At 35.4% G+C, this 21779-nt stretch overlaps 2 protein-coding genes across 2 annotated transcripts; both read right to left on the reverse strand.

Annotated features, from left to right (window-relative positions):
• Positions 1–13005: 13005 nt before the first annotated feature.
• Positions 13006–14674, reverse strand: LOC118273489 (uncharacterized). Its single transcript, XM_035590479.2, has 3 exons — positions 14552–14674; positions 14027–14071; positions 13006–13548 (listed from the first exon to the last, which is right to left on the reverse strand). Exons 1-3 carry the CDS (start codon positions 14670–14672, stop codon positions 13055–13057), a joined length of 660 nt encoding a protein of 219 aa, XP_035446372.2. The 5' UTR covers positions 14673–14674; the 3' UTR covers positions 13006–13054.
• A 5278-nt stretch (positions 14675–19952) lies between these two features.
• LOC118273499 (uncharacterized) lies at positions 19953–20791 on the reverse strand. Its single transcript, XM_035590494.2, has 2 exons — positions 20625–20791; positions 19953–20510 (listed from the first exon to the last, which is right to left on the reverse strand). The coding sequence occupies exons 1-2, from the start codon at positions 20680–20682 to the stop codon at positions 19990–19992; spliced, it is 579 nt and encodes a 192-aa protein (XP_035446387.1). The 5' UTR covers positions 20683–20791; the 3' UTR covers positions 19953–19989.
• Between the last annotated feature and the right edge of the window lie 988 nt (positions 20792–21779).

Raw genomic sequence — 21779 nt, forward strand, 5'->3', positions numbered from 1 at the left:
GCAGTGTAGATGTTGAATATCTAAATATTACACATAGATCACTATAATTAAATGGGCACACGATTTGCATAAAATATTTTTCTTGACATATAAAACAGAATTAATTTAAGTCGGAAAACCAGGATGTTAAAAAAAGCAAAGCATGGAAGCGTTTAGCGAGCTAATTTGAAGGAGTCGGCGGGAGTGTCGCAAGCGATGGCATCTTCACGGCTTACAATAGTAAACAAATGTGTCGCGCGGGCGCAATTACATCGGCGGCGGCGCTGCTCGGCCACTGCGCCTGCGCCGCGTCACGCCGACCGACGGCGAATCGCGCACATCACGCTTCGCTCCGGACTTATGCTAATGGCCACCGGACCGCGTAAATTGGAGTGAGTTTGCTGCAAAACAAAATGGGTCCGCCTCTTTATCTTATTACTGCAGCATTTGCCGTGACCGAGGACTATTGACTATCTTCTGAAATGAGTTCTATGCTATTGGCCGATGGCATATTTTCATACGTGTGAAAGGCTAGAAGTCCAGGTCGAACAGTAAACCCGCAGATTGGCGAAGTGAAACTCGAATACAAAAACTAACGCGGGAACGAACGTGAAACCGATTAAAAGGCTACATCACGATTTTGTATGCACTTTGCACTCATTCTATCCTGTGAGGAAAGCACCAGCTATTCTAGCGATACATTGATTTTCTGTGTTTTGTATAGATTAGTCAAAGGCGCCTTGTAATTAAGGTGCTTTCGTTCTGTGATTATTCTTAAAGTTTCTTTCCTTTTGTTTCCGTGAGTAGGTACAGTCACATCGTAGGTGAGCAGTCTTTTGTTTAAAGGAACGCAAAGGTAACGGTTGCCATGGTTACAGGGGATACTGATTAACAGACTACAATATAATCTTATACATTGTTAAGTACATGTATTATCGATGTTTGTAAGAAGCAATTTGAAAAATGGTTTAAGAGATAAATAGTATAACTAATGTTCTGTTTTTTTTTCTGTCTACCCAGAATCCATCAAGTAGCAGTGAAGTAGCGTGATGATTGAATATTCATCCGTGGATCAACAATAATAGATCCCATCAGTGGCCGGTATGTGGCATCACATTTAATATAATAAGAGTTCAATACATCTCACCGTGAAATGTGTCGATAGAAAAACTTAACTAACTATAACTGCTAACGTGTGAATCGTATTAAAAAGTTGTTTAGTCATTCGACTTCATAAATAGGTGGCATTCGATTTGTCGTGATTAAATTTCGTCCATTAGGACACCGTTATATTGATCGGAGAATGTATACGGATAACGTGTCTAATAATCCGGCAAATAGAATTTCGACAGTGATATCGCCTGTTCGCACTAATATCTTTTGCACTTACAATATCTCCTTTCAATGTAATTATTTTTCAGACTAACTGGCACTAAGATAGTTACATTTTCTAACTATTATAATTGTCTATTGACTGCGGATTTCAATAACCGATCTCAATCCAAAATATTTATATTAAAATCGATTTTTGACATTCGTTCTATAGCATTCTGTCGAAAATGAACATCGATCCAAATGATTTGAGATTAAGATCGGTTATTGAAATCGGTAGTAAGAGAGATATTGTAAGATATTATTAAACCAGCAGGGCAGCGCTGATGACTTATCATAAAATTCCCCTACTCTGCTTGTTTGTTCCTATCCTACAAAAAAACAGTATTCTTTACTCGAAGGGATACTTGGATAAATATTATTATTTTCTTAACTATTAGTTTCACTTTTTTAATAGCCACTTGTTAGCCATCTGTTAAATCATCTAGACTAAGAGAAATTGCGAAAAAGTAAAAAGTTTAATAATATATCTAATTGCAAATAGGCAAAACTGTTTCTAGCCAGATTACATAATGCTATTGTGTACTTAAGAAAATCACAAAATTAAAACAACAAGCAAAACAAAACGTACTAAGACGTAACAACTGAGTAAACTGAGTAATTCAAGTAAATGTATGTTCACAATTGTGTTGCAAAATGGAGTCACACCATAAACAATCGTTCATATTGAATGGGCGGAAATGTCCGCCTTGAAATTAGCTTGGAAACAAGAGAAAACCTTTAAAAGCAACTCCTTTATTATATTTAAACGTTTTAAAATTAAAGAAAGGTACTGACCGGGCACTAATGTGTTTCACATGTTCGACGTTATTTGCCATACAAGCTTTCCCATTTTATGAAGTTATTTTTAATGAGATAGTTCGTTTGTCGGATGGTTGAGTACGAGTGCAACTGTTCAGTTCAAACGGGTAAGATTGGGTTGAAAGTCGCAAGTAAATTCTGTATTCTTGAAATTAAAGTCGTACAAGTTTGATTAAAACCAATAGAGAGGTTATGAGGAGAGAATAAAATTAGTGATTGAGAGGTGATATGCAATTTCTCCTATGTAACTAATCATTCTACGTTTTTCAATCATTTATGAATACGTTGGGCAAATATCACCCTACTCATGGATTCATCGTGCACAAGAAATAAAAGTCGTCAGAGAATCCTATTTCAAAACGCATTTCACATACAAATGCCTAATTTTGGGGTAAAGTACGCACATTATACAGGCGGGTTCGCATTTAAATTATTCCAGCGGATCGTTTATAGGCCATAACCGAATTTGGGAATTAGCTATAAAACAACATTTGATACGGGCGGGCGCGGGCGGTTTGCAATTTGAATGTTTCACCCGTTTCAGATCTCATTGGGTTGCGTGTCGCGTGCACCGCGTTATCTATGCTCAGCCGTGGCGTACTCTGCCCGCTGTAGCTCCGTGTCCTGTCACTGTCAAATATCAATAACTAGAGACCGGATAATATGCATTTGCATATTTGCATATGCATTTGCATATTTAAGCGATTTTCAAGGTTAATAGCATATTTTTACTAATATCTAGTGATGATGCATATTATTGCTATAATTTACAGAAGGTATTAATGGACCGACGGAAGTTTTGCCAGAAAATATAAGCGCTAACATAGCACCCAAGTTCAAATTCTGCCCAGTGGCCCACATCTACTGAGGTAGATGCGGAGTGATCATTTTCGACCTATAAAAATATTTTGAATGATCGAAGACATAATCTTACCACTAAACATATGGAACAATACTTGATTGTTAATGTATACAAAAATATTAAATAATGTTACATGTTACTGTATCGATTAACATCTATCAATGGATAGTTTTCTATAAATGTATGCTGATTTTTTTATAAAAAATATAAAACTTAATAGCTTTTTTTAATTTTATCAAATAACAATAAATTAAAAAGATACATAATAAAGTTAAACATAAGACAAGTATTTACTAACAAAATACTTAAATCTAAAGGAATAATATTTACAAAACAAAAAAAACTCATTTTTAATGTTGCATATTCTGTCAGTTTTCGTGCATATTTTAGGCATTTTTCATGCATATTTGCATGCATATTTGAAGCTTTTTATGTTGCATATTATCCGGTCTCTATCAATAACTGTCACAGCTGTCAGAATTTGATCTGTCAAAACACACACTCTGACATTTTTGGTAAACTATGAGTTATTTAAAAATTAATTCTTTGTGTCATAATTTGCTCAAGATCTCAAGGTGTTGATTAAGATAGTTTCCACAAGAATCTTGGCTAAGCCATTATTTAGAACAACCAATTTTCGTACACTTTAATAAAATTATTATCTATCATCTGTAGAGTTTCGGAGCATAAAATATTATTGGTGTTACGAATGTACTGAGAAAATAGGACACAAGGTGTCCTAATTTCTAATTAAGATTTTTATATTAAGTGATGATGTATACAGAAAATTTATCAATATACATTTAGGTACTTACTGGTACTTACTTTTATACAAACTGACGCAGCATAAAGAGCTTACTGTGAACGAGTCTACGTAGAATAAGTTAAAAGAAACTACATATTCTATGCAGCAATTTCAATTCCATTACAATGAATATAAAAAGCTAATTTGGACTCTATTTCCTTGTAAGTAACGCCCATGTCTACAGATAATTTGTCTTAAACTAAAAAGTTCGCTGTACCCATCTGATATTCGTTTTTAAGAATTGTTTCATCTGTTTAGTAGTGTAGTTGCTTGTGCAATTTCTGTGGATCGAATCATCAGATTCGATCCTAAAATAGAATAAAATATATTATATTTCTTAGTGTACATTAAGACCTCGGCTTAAATAGGAAATTTTGGTGGTGTTTTACTGCCGTGTTTTGTTCGGAATATTTCTTCAATCATGGGAATTTCCACACTAACAGATGATGAACGTGATGGAACAGGCATTTAGTACCCTCACTTTTAGAGCCATCGATCATACAGCTTAGAGCGAAACAACGCAAGCGTAGTTTCACGCCGGTTTTCTGTGAGCCGTGGTATCACTCCGATCGAGCTGACCCATTCGTATCGAAGTATTGCTTTCCAATGTGTATCGTGCACGTATATAATAGCCCAATATGGAACCCTATTACGAGACAACAGATAAACGAGTTAAGCATAATAACAAAGCCTCTTCGACAAGAATTCTATCTTCACAGATAAGTTATCTATTATAGTTGCGACATAAGATTTATATAATTTACAATTGACTGAACAATTACGGGTCGACGTACATAAGAAGTGGGGCTTGTCACGTCAGAGTCGTCGTTAAGTAAGTGCACGCCAATGGCACCGAAGCCGTGTGAATAGCAAACCCCGACATTAAGTGGAGCGAGCAATTTTGCAAATAAAACAATAATGATAGTGGTTTGTAATGATGTTTCGTCTAATTTTATCTACGTTCGTGACTAACCGCCGCTTGAATATCTAAAGCCTCTCGAATTGTTATTCCGCATTCTGTATCAATGTTTCTTTTGTTCGGTAGTTTAGAAAATTGTATCGTTTTCATTTTTTTTTGTGGTAAACGAGCAAACGGATCACCTGGTGGTAAGCAAACACCGCCGCCCTGATACACCAGAGGTGTTACAAGTGCGTTACCGGCCTTTTGGGGGTTAGGAATTTAAGGGTTATTGGGGAATCAGGGATTGGGAAGGGGGTTAATTGGGCCTCCAGTAACCTCACTCACACAACGAACGCAAGCGTTGTTTTACGTCGTTTTCTGTGAGGCCGTGGTATCACTCCACTCGAGTCGGCCCATTCGTGCCAAAACATGGCTCTCCCTAACTTGAAGTTCATACACCATGTTTTGCTTTAAAACGTTACGTCAACATTACTATATTTCGCTGCGTCATGGAATGTGTCATCATCATCATCGTCAAATATTGATTTGAAACTGTTCTTTGCAATAGATTTACCTATTACATGAGTCATAACAAACTGTAGAATTTAGGCATTACATTAATGTTTTCTTTGTTTAACAGTTCGATGTTATGCTATGGTTACATTTTAGGTTAAAAATTGTGTTATATTGCGTGGGACCCTCCGGCGGTAACGTCGGGCCGACGTGTAGCCGGTGTAGTGATGCAGTCCGATTGCAATGTCCATCAGAGCTCACTCTACGTCTGTTCTGCTCATTGCATTGCATAATTGTGTTCCTGCCTCAATATCAAACTATTCGGAAAATTGGATCGCCGTTTACAGACCTTATTAAGAGAATATAAAGATATTTGATTCAACGAAATTCTGCGTTAATTTTGCATTTGTAATTTTGCTATAAGTATCTACCATTTTAACAACTAATTATCACACATTGGCCTATAAGTGGCCACTGCTGAGCAATGGCCACTTCTCACACGGAGAAGATTTGAGCATTAGTCACCACGCTTGCTCAAAACAATCTAATTTGTTTACAGTTGACACAGTTGTTCTGTACGTGGGATGTTATTAAAGAAAAATATTTCAGCTGGCATGCAGTGTACAAAAAAATTGTGAATGTAGCTTTCTTAGACCAAACAAGAATAAGTATGTATTTCTCAAAATTCTTTCGGAAACTAAGCATGTACGAAGTTCCATTCATATTAAAAATATTTTATCGATATTTATGATTCAATTATATGTTACACTCCCTGCCTTTTGAAGATACTGTGAACGCATCTCATTTCAATCATCAATCTATCAGGTATAAGCGAAGAATGGCGGTCAACTTTATGGCAAGCAGATTTAGATTTTGCATGCAATATTGAGGTTTCACACACAGGCTGTTGTTGGCAATTTAACATTTAAAATACCTATTATTATTATATTGACATATCTCAATATCATAATATATGAGTCGTGTTTATCAGTTTTGTTGGGTTCCCATTTGTAGATATTGATTAAATTCATTGATTTAAAATTCTCGCGAGTAGTCATAGAGCAGACGAATACCCAGTTAATAACTTTTACATATTTAGTTTTTTCTACACCTTTAGTTCGTTAGTATCAATAATTACATTATTTATTAATCATTATGTGATTTTGAGATAAAGATTTGGTTAAAACTAATGAACATGCGTACATACGGTATTTTGCCTTTTAAAACATGCGTAACAACATAGTTCTAGATTAACACAGGGCATCCTGTATTCACGAATACGATTCATTCTGGCAGTTGTATGGTGAACATAGTAGCAGCTACCGATCATCGAGTGAAATATATAAATCGAAGCGTTATCATCTTTGGCGATCACCGCAGACGGCTGCGGCGGGCAGCCGAGACGTGAAATAAATATCCATTTCCATACTCAAATGTAGCCGGAGAGGGCGCGGGCGCACCGCAAGCACCGCACCCGCTCTCCGACTGATCTATAACTCCTTATTATTATTTGAATGAGATCTATTGATCCGCGAGGTGTGTAACCCGCAATCCGATTCCACGACGATCATTTTGTTCGACTGGAACGACCGCTTTTGAACTAACTTGACGTTACAATGGCTACCTCTGACAGCAATGATTTAAAATCTGTTAACAGGACGGTTCTCTTTTTAACGATTGGTATACAATTTCCATAAATGGTTTTCCAGATTATCTCTCTCCTCGAAATATATTTCACATAATAAGGTATAACACGTCAATGCTTGAAACAATTGTGGTCCATGTACTGTTAGCTTACCTAGCCCTAACGAAATTGTGCACGATCTTTACGTACAATATGTTATTTTAAGAATTTGTAAGTAGAACAGAAGTTGTTAAGAACAAAAATACAACCAATAGAGGACTCCACTTATTTATATGACAATTAAATTATAATAACTGGCAAACATCAGAAAATGCATCGTAAGGTTCTTAATCTCAAAAACCTTCATCATTTTTTGCATCAAATAAAGGTTATCTTCTAAACAGGCCAAGATACGCTCTATATAAATAGTTCAAATAATCGTTTAATTAATTTTAATCTTTATTATCAGGTAAGTACGGCATACAATACAAACCAGTATTTAATTTCAATATACTTACAGTTAGTAACAACGCTTGTTAAATTGATTTAGACTTTTGACCTTCGGCGCGTTCAGTTGAAGGCGTCAGCGCACTCGAGTTGAGAGCGGGCTCGTCCTGTGCCAATCATCGGTGATAATATAATGGCTCTAGTGCAGGAAGTGCAGTTATTCGCAACGAGTATCGCACATGGGGGCTTTTAATCAACACTTTATTGTTTAATGACCCCTCGTCCAATTCTAAATTAAAAGGGTGACGGCTTAACCCCATTGATGGACGCGTAATATACGCAAGGACTTTGAAATTATTTGATCACAGACAGCGAATGGTGAAATATGCAACTGCTCAAAGGGCTCACGATTTTCAGTCAAAGTGACATTGTTTTTCATTAAAAAAAGTTTATTGTAAGGAAAATTTACCTTCAGGAAGTATTCTTATCTTATATCTTACTAAATTATAAATGCGAAAGTTTGTCATTTATGTGTTAGTGTGCCTTACTCAATCGCGTCTAAACGGCTGAAGGGATCGGGGTGAAATTTGGAATAGGGATAAATGTTTGGGGATGAAAAATAGGACACTTTTTATCCCACGGGAACCAATTTTAATTAATAATTTGCAGATAAAAATAGTTTATCTCAATCAACTTTAGGATTGCATAAAGATAATACCCCATAGGTATCATCTTAATGTACACATGAACGCAATAAATGATTTGAGTTTGAGTTTATTCAAATCTGTTCGAAACGCTTTTGATAGTACATAGAATATCGGAGTCGGGCGTATCTACATTATTTTGATGGTTGATATAGCATAGGATTTGGTTAGCCTCCGCAATTTAGGAATACATAAGTCATTTTGGGACTTCATCAACATATGAAATTTTCTTTATTTACACAAATAATTAAATAGAATGTTTTGTAAGCATAAACCATCGCGGCCGGAGCCGGCGACGTCGCGTCGCGTGCCCGCGACTACTAACGTATTGCCTGCAAAAACTTTGGAGAACATCACAATTTAACATCGGTTCCTTTTACAAGTGACTAAATATTAAAGTAAAAGGTTTTGTTACAGCAAGACGAATGTAAACTTTATAAATATAATAACTGTATGTGTATACCACTAACGAGACTCAGAGTCCAGTTTAAATGTACAGTTGTTGAAATGTCACAATATAAAAGCCCAATTACCTATCTCCCCAATCCCCGATTCCTCAACAACTCTTAATTTCGTAACCCCTAAAAGGGCGGCAACGCACTTGTAACACCTCTGGTGTTTCGGGTGTCCATGGGCGGCGGCGATTGCTTACCATCAGGTGACCCGTCTGCTCGTTTACTGGCTTATACCATAAAAAATGTGATACTATTCTAGAATACGATTTTCTATCACATCACATCATATTACATTCGCTTCACTTCCTTTAATAAAAATGTCGAGAACGAATAACAAGAATAAAATACAACAACTCCATAGTTTTCACGTTTAGCATTATAGGCATTTGATCCCTGACTTTTAATGCTTCACCCCCGGCATTAAAATTATGTGTATATTTGTATCACGCTCGCTATTGTAGGGCCTCAACAAGTCGTACGTACTGAGGGAAACATACACCGTTCGTCAAGGTCTTCGGCATCCACTTAATGTATTATCGTGTATCAAGTTTACAACATGATACTACAATGGTCGTTCACTCCATTACCGCCATACCTCGCCATCCAATAAAAGGTATATTCGAGGATCACGGTAAATCTACCCGATCACCGTATTATATTTGATAACAAAAATAGCAATCCGCCCTTGGCGTTAATTACCCGTAACCTGATATCACTCTCATTTTAATGACGAGCCTCAAATTATTGCGCTCTGCAAAATTCTTAATTATATCTCTTAAATTTCTAAGTAAAATTTAGCCTAGGGTGTTAGTAGGACAGCAAAATGATATGTTTGTAAACAACGAAAATGTTACCGTTAGGCGCTAATTAATACTTTGTGATAACAAGCTGACTGCATGCTTCTATGGTCGTTATGAACACTTATAATTTGAATGTTTATCCCTACTTTGAAGATTTAATGAAGAATATTATAATACATATTTTAAAGAATTAAGATCGATAGAGTTAATGACTAATTTTTATTTAACGTCCGTCTGGTAGATTATTTTAAAATGTTAGACATGTACTAATTTGAGTGTATACCCTACTTTTTATAAAGAAAAATAAACGTGACTAATATTTTTCATTACCTTACTTAATTGACGGATTAAATAGATTTTTAATTTTAATACACTGTCATCATACCTATTCAGCTCAAAAAAATGAGAAATCAGTGATTGTTATTATATTAATTTTCATGTATTCAGCAGGTAGACAAATATAATTTTAAGTAAGTAATAAAAGTCAGTTAAACGCTTAGGAAATGTGTTAAAAGGAACCCATCACCCCTCCAATTAGCCAGATAATGACTGTGTTCAAGTTATTAAATTAATAAGGGGAGTTCGGGTGACTCGGTGTCAGCCGTGTCAGGTGGCGATTATACGTATTATTAATTTAAGCATGAAAAAAGCCGTGTCCATTCACTTACACTGTTCGTCACGTCGTACATGTATAGGTAAATGTACTATAAGTGAGCTGTCGTTGGCGGTATTTCCAAACCGATACGACCTTCAAACCTTCAAGAAAAGAGCATACTCCTTTTTTTAAAAAAAGGCCGGCAATGCACCCGTGCCTCCTCTGGTGTTGCGGGTGTCCATCGGCGGCGCTGATCGCTTACCATCAGGTGACTCGTTTGCTCGTTTGCCTCCTATTCCATAAAAAAAGTATCTTTCATTCACACATACACGTATTTAACTGGCAAGAGTTTCATCACAAAAATTCTAATTTACTTAAAGCGCTCTTACGAAGCGAGTAATTACCGTAAAAGGTCTTAAGCATTAATGTTATGACGGCGCTTATGAAAGTATTCCGTTACAAGCATAACGAACCTGCCTTTTTAAAATTTGAATACCCACCACACAATAAATTTTAGGGCGCAAAAGGTCTAAAGATTTTTACGCATTTCGCAATTACTTTTTGTTTTTTGTTGCTGTTGAATTGCTATAAGTATAGCCTTGCCTCTTTGTATAGGCCTTCTAACCTTACCCTTACCTTACCTTGGAGTAGTCCAATCATTTTTGACATAATAATAATTCAAAGGGAAGAAGTAGAATTTAATAGCAAGTTAAATGATACGTGTCCTGATTGGAAAATGTATGCTTATTCAGGTCGAGCGCGGCGGTGCCCTCCCCAACCCTCCGCACGGCTGATTTGAAATGAATGGTAATAATGGCCGAGCATCCCGTTCGCATCGTTTTGTATGATTATTCCAGATTAATTATTTGTTGGAATTTAGCTGGCTAATTTTTTGGAACGAGATTTTTCCGCTTTGACTGACATTTTAATTCTAACTCGTCATGGGGAGAAGTTTGTACGTATTTGATATGTACCTATACATTATTTCTAATAGGAGCGAGAGGAGGTAGGAGAGGTAATGTGGAAAATTAAAATGTAACTAAGTAATATATTGAAGTAAAGTTTGGAAACTTAACAGGTACTCTGCCATGGGTCAGTGGTTATAAATAACCTTAATCATCATTCCTGATTGATTAGTTAATACGATTGCTTATGTTATGATTTTTATTATAAACAGTTTCATAGAATGCATAATTTAAATACACTACGGAATTCTTAGTTTTATTTACCAAAGGGGGTATAGGACTATCTAAATAGGTGTAATCACTATCTCTGCCTACCTCCATGGGAGACAGGCGTGACGTTATCTATGTATGTAAAATCTACATACGATACATTACTTAATACTTGAATGATTTTCTTTCGTTTCGTTCCTTATTTATGTGTAGTAAGCAGCGCAGATAATCACGATAAAAATTTAAATTCTGTTTTACACTACGTTTTTTTTTCATAAGATTTGAAAAATTACGCATTATGTAAACATAAGCGTTCTTATTTTCATTGAATAATTTCGGATTTCTTGTATAAACTATGATACATCGAGTGGATCAAAATCTGGCACTGTCAAATAAAATAATAATGTATTAGTTTTTGGCAATAACAGAAGTAAAAATAACTCATTAATGAAGGCCATTTTCTTCATTTGTCGTTTATCCTTCTTTGTTTCACATTATCGAATAAAATTGGTTCGTAACAAGCTACATGAGGTGCTATTTTTGTTTAGCAAGCAGGGAAAGTTTGTGCTCGCTGCTGGAATCTCCCAAGGGGCCTGAGCTGGCACATTCTGACGACTGAACTAAGTAGAAAGATAGAACAGAATTAAGCCGGCCAATTATCCCGTATTGGATTTATTGGTAATCTCTGCACGAATGGGCGTGAGGGTGCGAAGCGGACCAACTTTTGATGATACCTCTATCGGCATTATGAACAAGTTGTTGCAATTTTTATTGGTGGATTTATTGTTTCCTTTCTTCTTTTGTTTCACCCTCGATTGTGCGCAGATAGATAAAAGAGAGTCCGAAATCTACTACAAATACAAATTGATCCATCGTCAATGAAAGTATTCTGTATGGATTAGTCTATCGCTCTGTGCTTATATTGTTGCTTTTTTCCTTGACCAATCTTGTTCATACAAAAGTAAAAAAAAGTAATAATATTTTTTAAACTAAAAAACGGCATTTTTATTTTGTTTTTACTTTATGAATCGAAAGTACCTTATGGCAAGATGTTTTGCTGCTAGAAGAAAACGACATAAGTTTCATAGTGTCCATTAACATTTAACATTGTCCAAAAGCACTTTTACCCTATCAATATAGTGTATTTTTTAGAAAGTGTCAATTCCTATAGAAAGAATTTGATGTATCGATATAAAAGCAAAAATATGTATGTTTTCAGAGGGCTAGTAAAAAAACGTCAGTGATACGTCATAGCCGTCACGCTCAAGCATAGTCTCTTGGGGATTGCATAAAAGATTGATACAATCCCTTGTTTGTCAATATCAATGGAGTATACTTTGTAAAAATAGCAAATAAATGTTTATTTTTTATACTTACGAATGAAAATATGGTTATTGCTTTAATCAGTAAGAGTCTGACACTCTTTGTGAGTAGTCCCGCCTCATTGGATGATTTCCCCCCGTCAAAAAAATGTCTCCTTTCCGAATAGGATTTTCATTTTAAAAAAAGTCGTACCAAATTAACTAAAAAGCTCTACTAGTTTCGAGTCACAGAGGGGCTCTTCATTATGAGCAGCGTGCGCAGACGCGGCGACGTCGCGCAGCCTGTGTGTGTGACTCAGTCTATGACTCGAAACTATTAGAGCTTTTTTCCATTAATGCACGTGAATAAACAGTATTTTTTAGTTAATTTAAAGTATGTTTAACGATAGTTATTACATAATGTCCATGGGCGACGGCGATTGCTTACCATCAGGCAGATGTATCGTCTGTTTGTTTAACGGCGTGTTCAACAAAAAATAAAAAAATAATAACACAGATTTCCTGTTCTCATGCAATTATCGGGATAAAACTATCTTATGTCCTGTTTCGAGTTCCAAACTATACGGATTGATTTGTTATTAGAGCAAAATCTCGTAAGGAGTTATAGTCAAACAAAGGAATAGGCAAAAATGAATAGTTTACAAAATATTTTACTGATTCTCACTGATTCTCTATTGAATCACTCCTCCATTGTTGTCTCCACGTTATAATTTGCGTCACTGGTTGACTCGTCGATATAATATCCGTCACTGGTTGTGTCCTCGATATAATTTCCGTCAGTGGTTGACTCCACGGTTGAATTCCCGTCATTGGTTGTCTCATTTGAAATTGAACCGTTTTCGATGGGTTGTGGAACTTTTTCACTGACTACTTGTACTAAGTCTTCAGGATCATCGTCATTCTCGTAATTATTATCATCGTACTTGATAGTTGTAGTCGTACTTACAAATTTACCAGGTATTGTGGTTGTAGGGGCTCTTTTTGTTACAGAAATTTGATCAAAATATTTAGCTTTTGTTGCGTCTTTTAGACAAAAACACCTGCAATCTTTATCAGCTTTAGCAATCTGGTAATCGCGGCTCAGACAACCCTGTATACAGTTGTAAGTTTTTTCGAAATCTTTACACTCTTTGATTTGTTGATGACCATAACGAAGGAGAGTAGAGTTGGTGCCTACAACAAATACAAGAAAACATTTATAAGTTGAGTTTTAAGATTACCTATTTATTTTTTATTTAAAAAAATCAACCCATCCTTCTTCTCACTCAATTAAGTGAATATAAATAATTATTGATTGATTATGAGTAATTTATTTATGGCTATGTCATCGTCGTCACTTTGTCTATGAAAACGATTGATAGCAATTGTTTTCATTGTCGTAGCAACGCATCGTGCGTATTCGGGAACCACTTTATGCAGAGTCGAGTCAATGTTTATTTAACTTGTTTATGTTCTCAAATTGAATTAACTGGTCCGCGGTACGAAATTTCTTCACTATTGTAATCTTGAAACACAACATTACTTCCCATTAAAGCCGTGGCAGATACATTTAGAACAACTTATACATCCGGATCCCTAACACAAACGCAATTTAAATCAGTAGTTCCACGGATGAGCTATTTTAGTAATGACGTGAAAATGTATTACTTACTGTTTTTAAAATCAGTCGTATTGAAAATTTCAAGCCAAGACTCCGCTGAAAAATATTAATCAATAAATGTAAAAATACTTAAAACTAATCTATGCGGCGTGCTTAACTACATTTTAAGTTAGATTTTAACAAACTAAAATTTATTTGGATATAGGTGGAATAGTTTTGAAAATGACTTGACTATGGCTGGCTAAAAACCACCCCGTTCCTACTCGTGCTTCGAGTCGTTGCTTCGGTAACTCGCTAGGTCATCCGCAGTTCCGAGATCGTTAGGAATGACAACTCGAGAATTAAACGAAAGTTTGACAAATATTTCGGGCTTCTTACTGCAAGAATTTATTGACACAGTAATATATGAATACTATTTAATATTTAAAACTTATTACAAATGATTCCCCAGTGCAATGGTCCTATTTTCTTGTTTAACACGGGAATCGAACCCAAAGCCCCCAGTTTAACCACCATTGGTGTAATGATATGTTTTTTACATTACTGTGTACTTGTTCATGAAGGTGCTATACTTACTATTATTGATTCCTTGGACAAGTGCCCATTTTATTAGAATATAATATAGCAACACAAGTGACCTCATCATAGCTGCGTTATTGATATGGAAGTTTGGTACATAATTATTTTTAGATAACATTTTATGGCAATATCATTATTCGTGCAATTATTTATTGCACGTGAATGAATTTAATTTGTATTGGTAATTTATATGTTCATTAAAAGTATATATTTGATTACCTTCTTTTTCTTATTTTTTTTAATATTCGGTTTTTATACGCGCGGTATTTTCCGCAGCTTGGCTCCTGTTAATCGTAGCGTAATTTCGTAATCACACTTTTATTGAGGAATTTAATTTATATCCTTCTCCTTGCCTATCCAATACAAGCATAATTTTAAATGGGATAGTTAATATATAACATTAATACTATAAATATAATTTCACATATCTGGCCAATCTATGTTTTCAAAAAGGTATTTTTCCAGCCTCGTTAAAGAAATCTATAATTACACCTGTGTACAAGGGTGGTAATAGAGACGATGTTAATAATTATCGACCTATCTCCGTTCTAACAGCAATTTCAAAAGTTATAGAAAAGTTAATAAACACTCGCCTCTTGCAGTACGTAAATAAATTTAATATTCTGTCACCTTCTCAATTTGGTTTTAGGCAAAAAAAGTCAACTGAAGACGCTGTGATAGCACTAAGTTCTTTAGTAACTGAACAGCTCGATAAAGGAAACAAATGTATGGCAACTTTCTTAGATTTAAAAAAAGCTTTTGACACCGTCTCTGTGCCCATTCTTTTACACAAACTTGAGGCTATTGGAATTCGTGGAATACCGCTGGCACTTTTTAGAGATTATCTTTCTGGTAGAACACAAAAAGTGAAACTTGGCCTAGCTGTTAGTGAGGACGCAGATGTATCATACGGAGTGCCACAAGGAAGTGTACTAGGACCTACGCTTTTCTTAATCTATATTGATGACCTATGTAACATGAGAATTAATAATGCTAAAGTATTTTCGTACGCCGATGATACAGCTGTCGTCTTCTCAGGGAAAACATGGGCTGAAGTTAAAAATAGTGCAGAAGAAGGACTAGCTCTTGTTGCAACTTGGTTAGCGAACAATCTTCTCACCCTGAACGCAAGTAAAACTAATTTTATTTGTTTTAATATTTATAATCAGTCTCAACCAGATAGAGAACTTAATTTAAGAATCCACACATGCGACGATTATACATCTGGAACTTCCTGCAATTGCCCTACTATCCAACAAGTTTCCAACATAAAATATCTGGGAGTGATTATTGACCAGCGTCTTTCCTGGTATCCTCAACTGGAAAATATCATGAGTAGAGTACGAAAACTGATATGGATTTTCAAAGAGCTGAGATATGTTGTGCCAAGGAGAATAAACGTAGATAAAGATAAAAATAATGAGAAACATAGAAATTTACTAAATGAAATATATGTATCTTTGGTCCAATCTGTTTTAATATACTGCATACCTGTATGGGGGGGAGCAACTAAATCTAGTTTTCTGGAGTTGGAACGTGCTCAAAGAGCGATACTGAAGGTAATGTACTTCAAAAAAAGGATCTTCTCTACTGAAAACCTTTACAAATTATGTAATCTGCTGTCAGTGAGACAATTGTACATCCTTCTTATCATTCTCAAAATGCACAAAGAGACACCTTATGATCCTAAAATACTGAAAAAGAGAAAAAAATATTGCATAGTAAACGTTCCCAGGACTAAAACAGAGTTTGCCAGCAGACAATATACGAAGCGATCAGCGTTTTTATATAATAAAATTAATAAATATATTTATATCCATGACAAAAAAAAATTTGAATGCAAAAAATTATTAACTTCATGGCTGCACAATTTAAACTATAATGATACAGAATTACTCTTGCAACGTATGACTTAATAAAAATTATACAAAGTAACATTCAAAACTTCTTTCTCACACACTTACACAACACTCAACACACACTTACACAACACTCAACACACACATACACAACATTCAACACACTCATACACAACACTTAAGACACAGACACCCCCAACACATTAACGCACATAATATTTACAATTTATCGTATTATCTATTTTACCTTTTTTGTTTTAATTTTAGTATTGTTATTATAATGTAAGGGAAGAGCGGAGTCTTCAAACACAGACATTCTTATGTCTAACTGGAGACTCCTCGACATGCAATGTATGACAAAATGATATGAAATAAATTTATTTTATTTATTTATTTAGGTAATTAAAATCTGCTGGATGCAGGTCGTTTCTAACCGGCCTATCTGGAAGTCATTGGGGAAGGCCTATGTTCAGCAGTGGACGTCTTATGGCTGATATGATAATGATGATGATGAAATATAAATTATCGAATTAATATTAGTTTAATTATAATCTCATAATTCACTTTATGGAACCAAGAATTAATATTTATTAATATGTCAATGTCAAAAAAGAAAATACAAATTCAGACCATTAGTTTCATGATTAGCTCGTTCAAACGAACAAATAAACTCCTTCACTTTGTAATATTAAATATAGATATAGGAGAAATATTCAGAAGATAGATAGAGATAACAAACTTGAATCAGATACGGAGACTCGATCAAAAAGTGTGGCGCCACAAACAATTATTTCTTTGGAATAAACAAAGCAAATGCTTTCGTTGCGAAAAGAATTCGTCTGCCACAACATTTCTTTTACAGCATCAATCAAAATCATACCGATAATTAAATCATCATTTGGGTGGCCATAGAGAAGTTGATTCCAAGAAATTCGTCTCAGAGTCCCTTTCCGATCGCCTCATTCTGATGCCATTATCACATACCTGATTTATTAATTAGCTCTTGAATGCCAAGTGATATAAATACATAGGTATAGGCTTACTTTCTATACAGATTTATTGAAAATCAATCGACGGTTTAAAGATTAATTGATCTAAGCGATTTTTTTGCGATATTTTACATCTACATCGGAGAAAAATTCGCTGATCGTAAGTATGAAAGTAGCTCACGTCTGTCTCTTCTTTATCGTTTCATCATTTCTATGTATTAATAATATGTATTATATGCTTCCACTCCTAAACTTTGACTCGTTTATCTAAGCAGGTATTGTTTATCTTATATGACAAAATAAAAATAAAAATACGTGTCTCATATTTTTTAATTACCTAACTGACGGACTAAATAGATTTAAAATGTTCACACCCCGTCATCACCCCTATTCTGTTTTCCTTTTGTTGTGGAATTCTTCGTTTTATTAAAATTTCTTATTTTTTAAAAGAAAACAAATCGTCATTCGGTGATTATGTAGCGGGCAAACAAATTTAATTAACATCCGTATTTTTTCCCGCTTGATCTGAGGGAGACAAATTGGTTAAGTAAAATTTATTTATCAGAATTAAATTTCTAAGCAATTGTCTGTCTTTAAGTGTGAGAGAGCCATGCTTCGGTACGAATGGTCCGGCCCAACCGGAGTGATACCACGGCCTTACAGGAAACCGACGTGAAACAATGCTTGCGTTGTGTTACATTGCGTGAGTGACATTACCGGAGACCCAATTACCCCCTTTCCCAATCTTCCCAATCTCCGATTCCCCAACAACCCTTAAATTCCTAACCCTCATAAGGCCCTTGTAACGCTTCTGGTGTTTCAAGTGTCCATGGGAGACGGCGATAGCTTACCATCAGGTGGCTAGTATATCGGCTTATATCATAAACTTTTTGGCCACCTATGTGTATACATTTTTTCTGTTAGGACGACAATTGGAAAAGCCCTTTGTATGGATGCATCTGTTTACTTCTATTCTGAAATTATTTCATTACATTTAAATACAAATTATATTATTGTCTACTGTTAAAATCAGTAGTAAGATTTGATATTTCTAATCAACTCCCCAAAAAGGAGGAACCGACTTTTTCTACTACTACTAGGAACGGTGTGGTTTTTAGTCAGTAAGAGTCTGACACTCCCTCTCGCCTCGCCCATGGTAGAGAAGTTATTGGATGATTTTACCTCCATTAAAAAAAAGGTCTAGTTTGATCAAGAAATCGCTACGTTTTAAAAAGAAATAAACGTGTTTCGCCATGTAATTAGTAATTACTATAAATTAATTATGTGGTATCAGGGAAGGTACAAATCTCAAAATAAATGATCTCGTGAAATTCGATATCGTTCAGGATTTCTCTAATCTTCTTTAACATCGTTTATATTGATTATGGGGCTCCTCCTGCTTAATTTATATTCAGCTAGTGTTTTTTCATCACATCTTGTGCTAAACATAGCAATTTGTATCGTAGTTGGCGTAAGCCGAAGGGACTTATCACCTTTCCTCTCCGACATCCCGACTTTATATTCAATGCCTATTTTATTGCTTGAAAAAAGGACTCAGCCGTATTTACAATTGTTTTTCATTCTTATTCTTCATTAATATAGTAAACATTTGCCAGTTAAGACAGTGAAGAAACAAGTCTCGCCTTCGATTTCCGGGTAAGTAATATTGGAGCTATTTCGGTTTAGAACCTAATATCGCGGATGATTTTACAACTCATGTTTCGCACTACTCATGTACGCATTTATGTTAGGTACTTAAATTGCAAACGCAACGCAAGGATGTGTTCATATCGGAGCTCAAAAAATAAGGAAATATTTTGGTAAAATAGTAAAATATTTATATTATTTTGCAGCTTTTTTTTCAGTTAATAAGTAATTAAAGTGGGGTTAATTGATGATAGAGCCAGAGAAAAAGAGGCAGGCCAAATGCCCGCTGGGTAGACGATGTTATAAAAATAGCAGGCACACACTGGATGCGAGTAGCCGAAGATAGAGAAAAATGGTCATCTTTGGAGGAGGCCTTTACCCTCCGCTGAGAGGGGTTCTTGCACCCATAAATATAAAAACACTAAGACAGAGAATAAAGTACATGAAATAAAATAAAGTACCTAAATAATTAATGCATGCATACTGTTTCGATGTTTATTTTTCATATTTATGTTATCTTTTATTTAGTATTAATTGTAAAGCAAGAAATAAAAGGCTTTTTTATTTTTATTTTATTTAATTGATGATAACTTTTTGGATAAATGACCTACGGTGGAACCACCTTGTGGTGGGTAAAACCGCGCGAGACGCGGAGCGAGTAGTTTACACAACATAATTTGAAAAAAAAAACAAAGTCATTCATTGACTATGACTGCACGGTTGGCGCGGTGGCTGGGCAACTGGCTGCCGTGCAACGGGTAGCGGGTTCGATTCCCGCACGGAGCAACTCTTTGTGTGATCCACAAATTGTTGTTTCGGGTCTGGGTGTCATGTGTATGTGAACTTGTATGTTTGTAAACGCACCCACGACACAGGAGAAAATCCTAGTGTGGGGCAACATTAAAAAAAAAACATTATTATTTTTTATAATTTTATTTGCTTAGGTTTCGGGTTCTGCAGTTGGTTCCGGTTCTCCTTCGGGTGCTTGTGTATCTCCTCCTGGTGCAGCATCAGGTGCTGGTGTAGTCCCATCTGCAGGAGTCTCACCTCCTCCTGGTGTTGTATCATTCCCTGCTGCTGCTGTGTCATTGCCTGCTGCTGTATCATTCCCTGTGTCGACTGGCCTACATGCTGGTATAGTAACGTTCTCCACGACTGTGGCATTCGTCACATCATCATAGTTGGGGTATGTAGCAGGAGACAAAGTACCAACAATATGGTACAAATGCGGACTCGAAGTCTTTATCCACGCCTTGGTGGTACCATTTGTACGCCACTTGAAGAACGGCAATATAGTTGTAGTTTTCAGTTCATGACAGCTACATTTACAACGAAAATCCAACCTAAATATTTGGTAACCAATACTTTTACAAGCAGACATGCATGTAAATGTCTTTATGTAATCTTTGCAAGCGGAATGATAACTCAAACCATAATGTTTCCGAGATTTTTTACTTTCAACTGAAAGAAAAATGTTGGTTGATATTAGAAAACATTAAAAAATGAACTATAATTTACCTGCAATGTCTCTCACACGCTTAGAATTGCATTTGCATTGTTTGAATGAATACTAACCTCCACCTTTGAAAACTATTGCACAAACTGCTAATAGTACAGCAATTTGTACTCTCATTTTGATTGTTTCTTACTAATCTGAAAATTTGTCGAGTCTTGCATATGGGTTTCTTATCAACAACAATTAATTTTTAAGGCGTTGTAAAATATGCGAGAAACCCATTGTAGCAGATTAGTATTATACAACAGATTGTATTAAAGTTTGTTGCATATTAAGGGATACAATTATTTATTTGAATACGTGGTTTGTTTCACCATTATTACTTTGTAAAAACTTAATCATCTAATCTTTTAAGCCCCGGTAGCAGCCCGTTGCCATAATCTCCATGTTAGGTACGCGAGCGCATGGAGACCTCAGTTCAAAAAAATGGTTTATTTGCGAGTAGCGGTACCAGAAAACCTCCTCATGGTGTACTTTTTTTTTGGAGGGGAAATTTATCCTATGACCTCTCCCGCTTTGGGCGAGGCGAGAGGGAGTGTCAGACTCTTATTGACTAAAAACCACCCCGTTCCTTCTCCTGCTTTGAGCCGGAGCCCCGGTAAACTTTTACGTTGTCCGCAGCTCCGGATCTGTAAATCCAATATAAAAAAAATGTCTGTCTATAACCATAATACAAAACCTTGTTTATTTTACTTTAAAAATGACATACTTTCATGCACATAAAAAAATTTACTTAAAGTATGAAATAGGGGTTGAAAGATAATCAACTTCCATGTTGGTTTTTTTAGATCCTTTCATAGTGGAACTACATAACAAAGATGATACACAGTCCCAAGTTCATGGTTGTAGCCTTGATTCGATGATGATATCAGTCAGTCAGTCAGGACATGCCATGTTATACCTAAGTATAGATAGGTGCAACTACAAAAACGGTCTAATACAATCCTAAGTAATTAATGAGTTCCGAAATGAGATAAAACAACAGAATAACGGTTTTTATGTTTATTATGTTTACAGAAAAATGCTTTGTGTGGGGCGTTTTACGGTTTTTTGTTCAACCGATTTGTATACAATTCAAAATAGATTATAGCCAGTTTTTCCCGTTATTAGTAGTCATAAATCATTGAACATCCGTAGCCTGTGTACAACTGATCTCTTTAATAACATCTAAAGTGAAGAAAACCAAAATTGACGATTTTTTTTTATAATGGAAC

The sequence above is a fragment of the Spodoptera frugiperda genome, chromosome 1 (assembly GCF_023101765.2).
Source record: "Spodoptera frugiperda isolate SF20-4 chromosome 1, AGI-APGP_CSIRO_Sfru_2.0, whole genome shotgun sequence".
In the NCBI taxonomy this organism is placed as follows: domain Eukaryota; kingdom Metazoa; phylum Arthropoda; class Insecta; order Lepidoptera; family Noctuidae; genus Spodoptera; species Spodoptera frugiperda.

Coding starts and splice junctions, on each gene's coding strand:
- LOC118273489 (XM_035590479.2), bottom strand. CDS start 14,672: ATGTTATCTAAAAATAATTATGTACCAAACTTCCATATCAATAACGCA. Junction 14,072..14,551: donor TGTCCAAGGAATCAATAATA/GTAAGTATAGCA, acceptor AATATTTTTCAG/CGGAGTCTTGGCTTGAAATT. Junction 13,549..14,026: donor TACGACTGATTTTAAAAACA/GTAAGTAATACA, acceptor TATTTGTTGTAG/GCACCAACTCTACTCTCCTT.
- LOC118273499 (XM_035590494.2), bottom strand. CDS start 20,682: ATGAGAGTACAAATTGCTGTACTATTAGCAGTTTGTGCAATAGTTTTC. Junction 20,511..20,624: donor AATAGTTTTCAAAGGTGGAG/GTTAGTATTCAT, acceptor TTTTTCTTTCAG/TTGAAAGTAAAAAATCTCGG.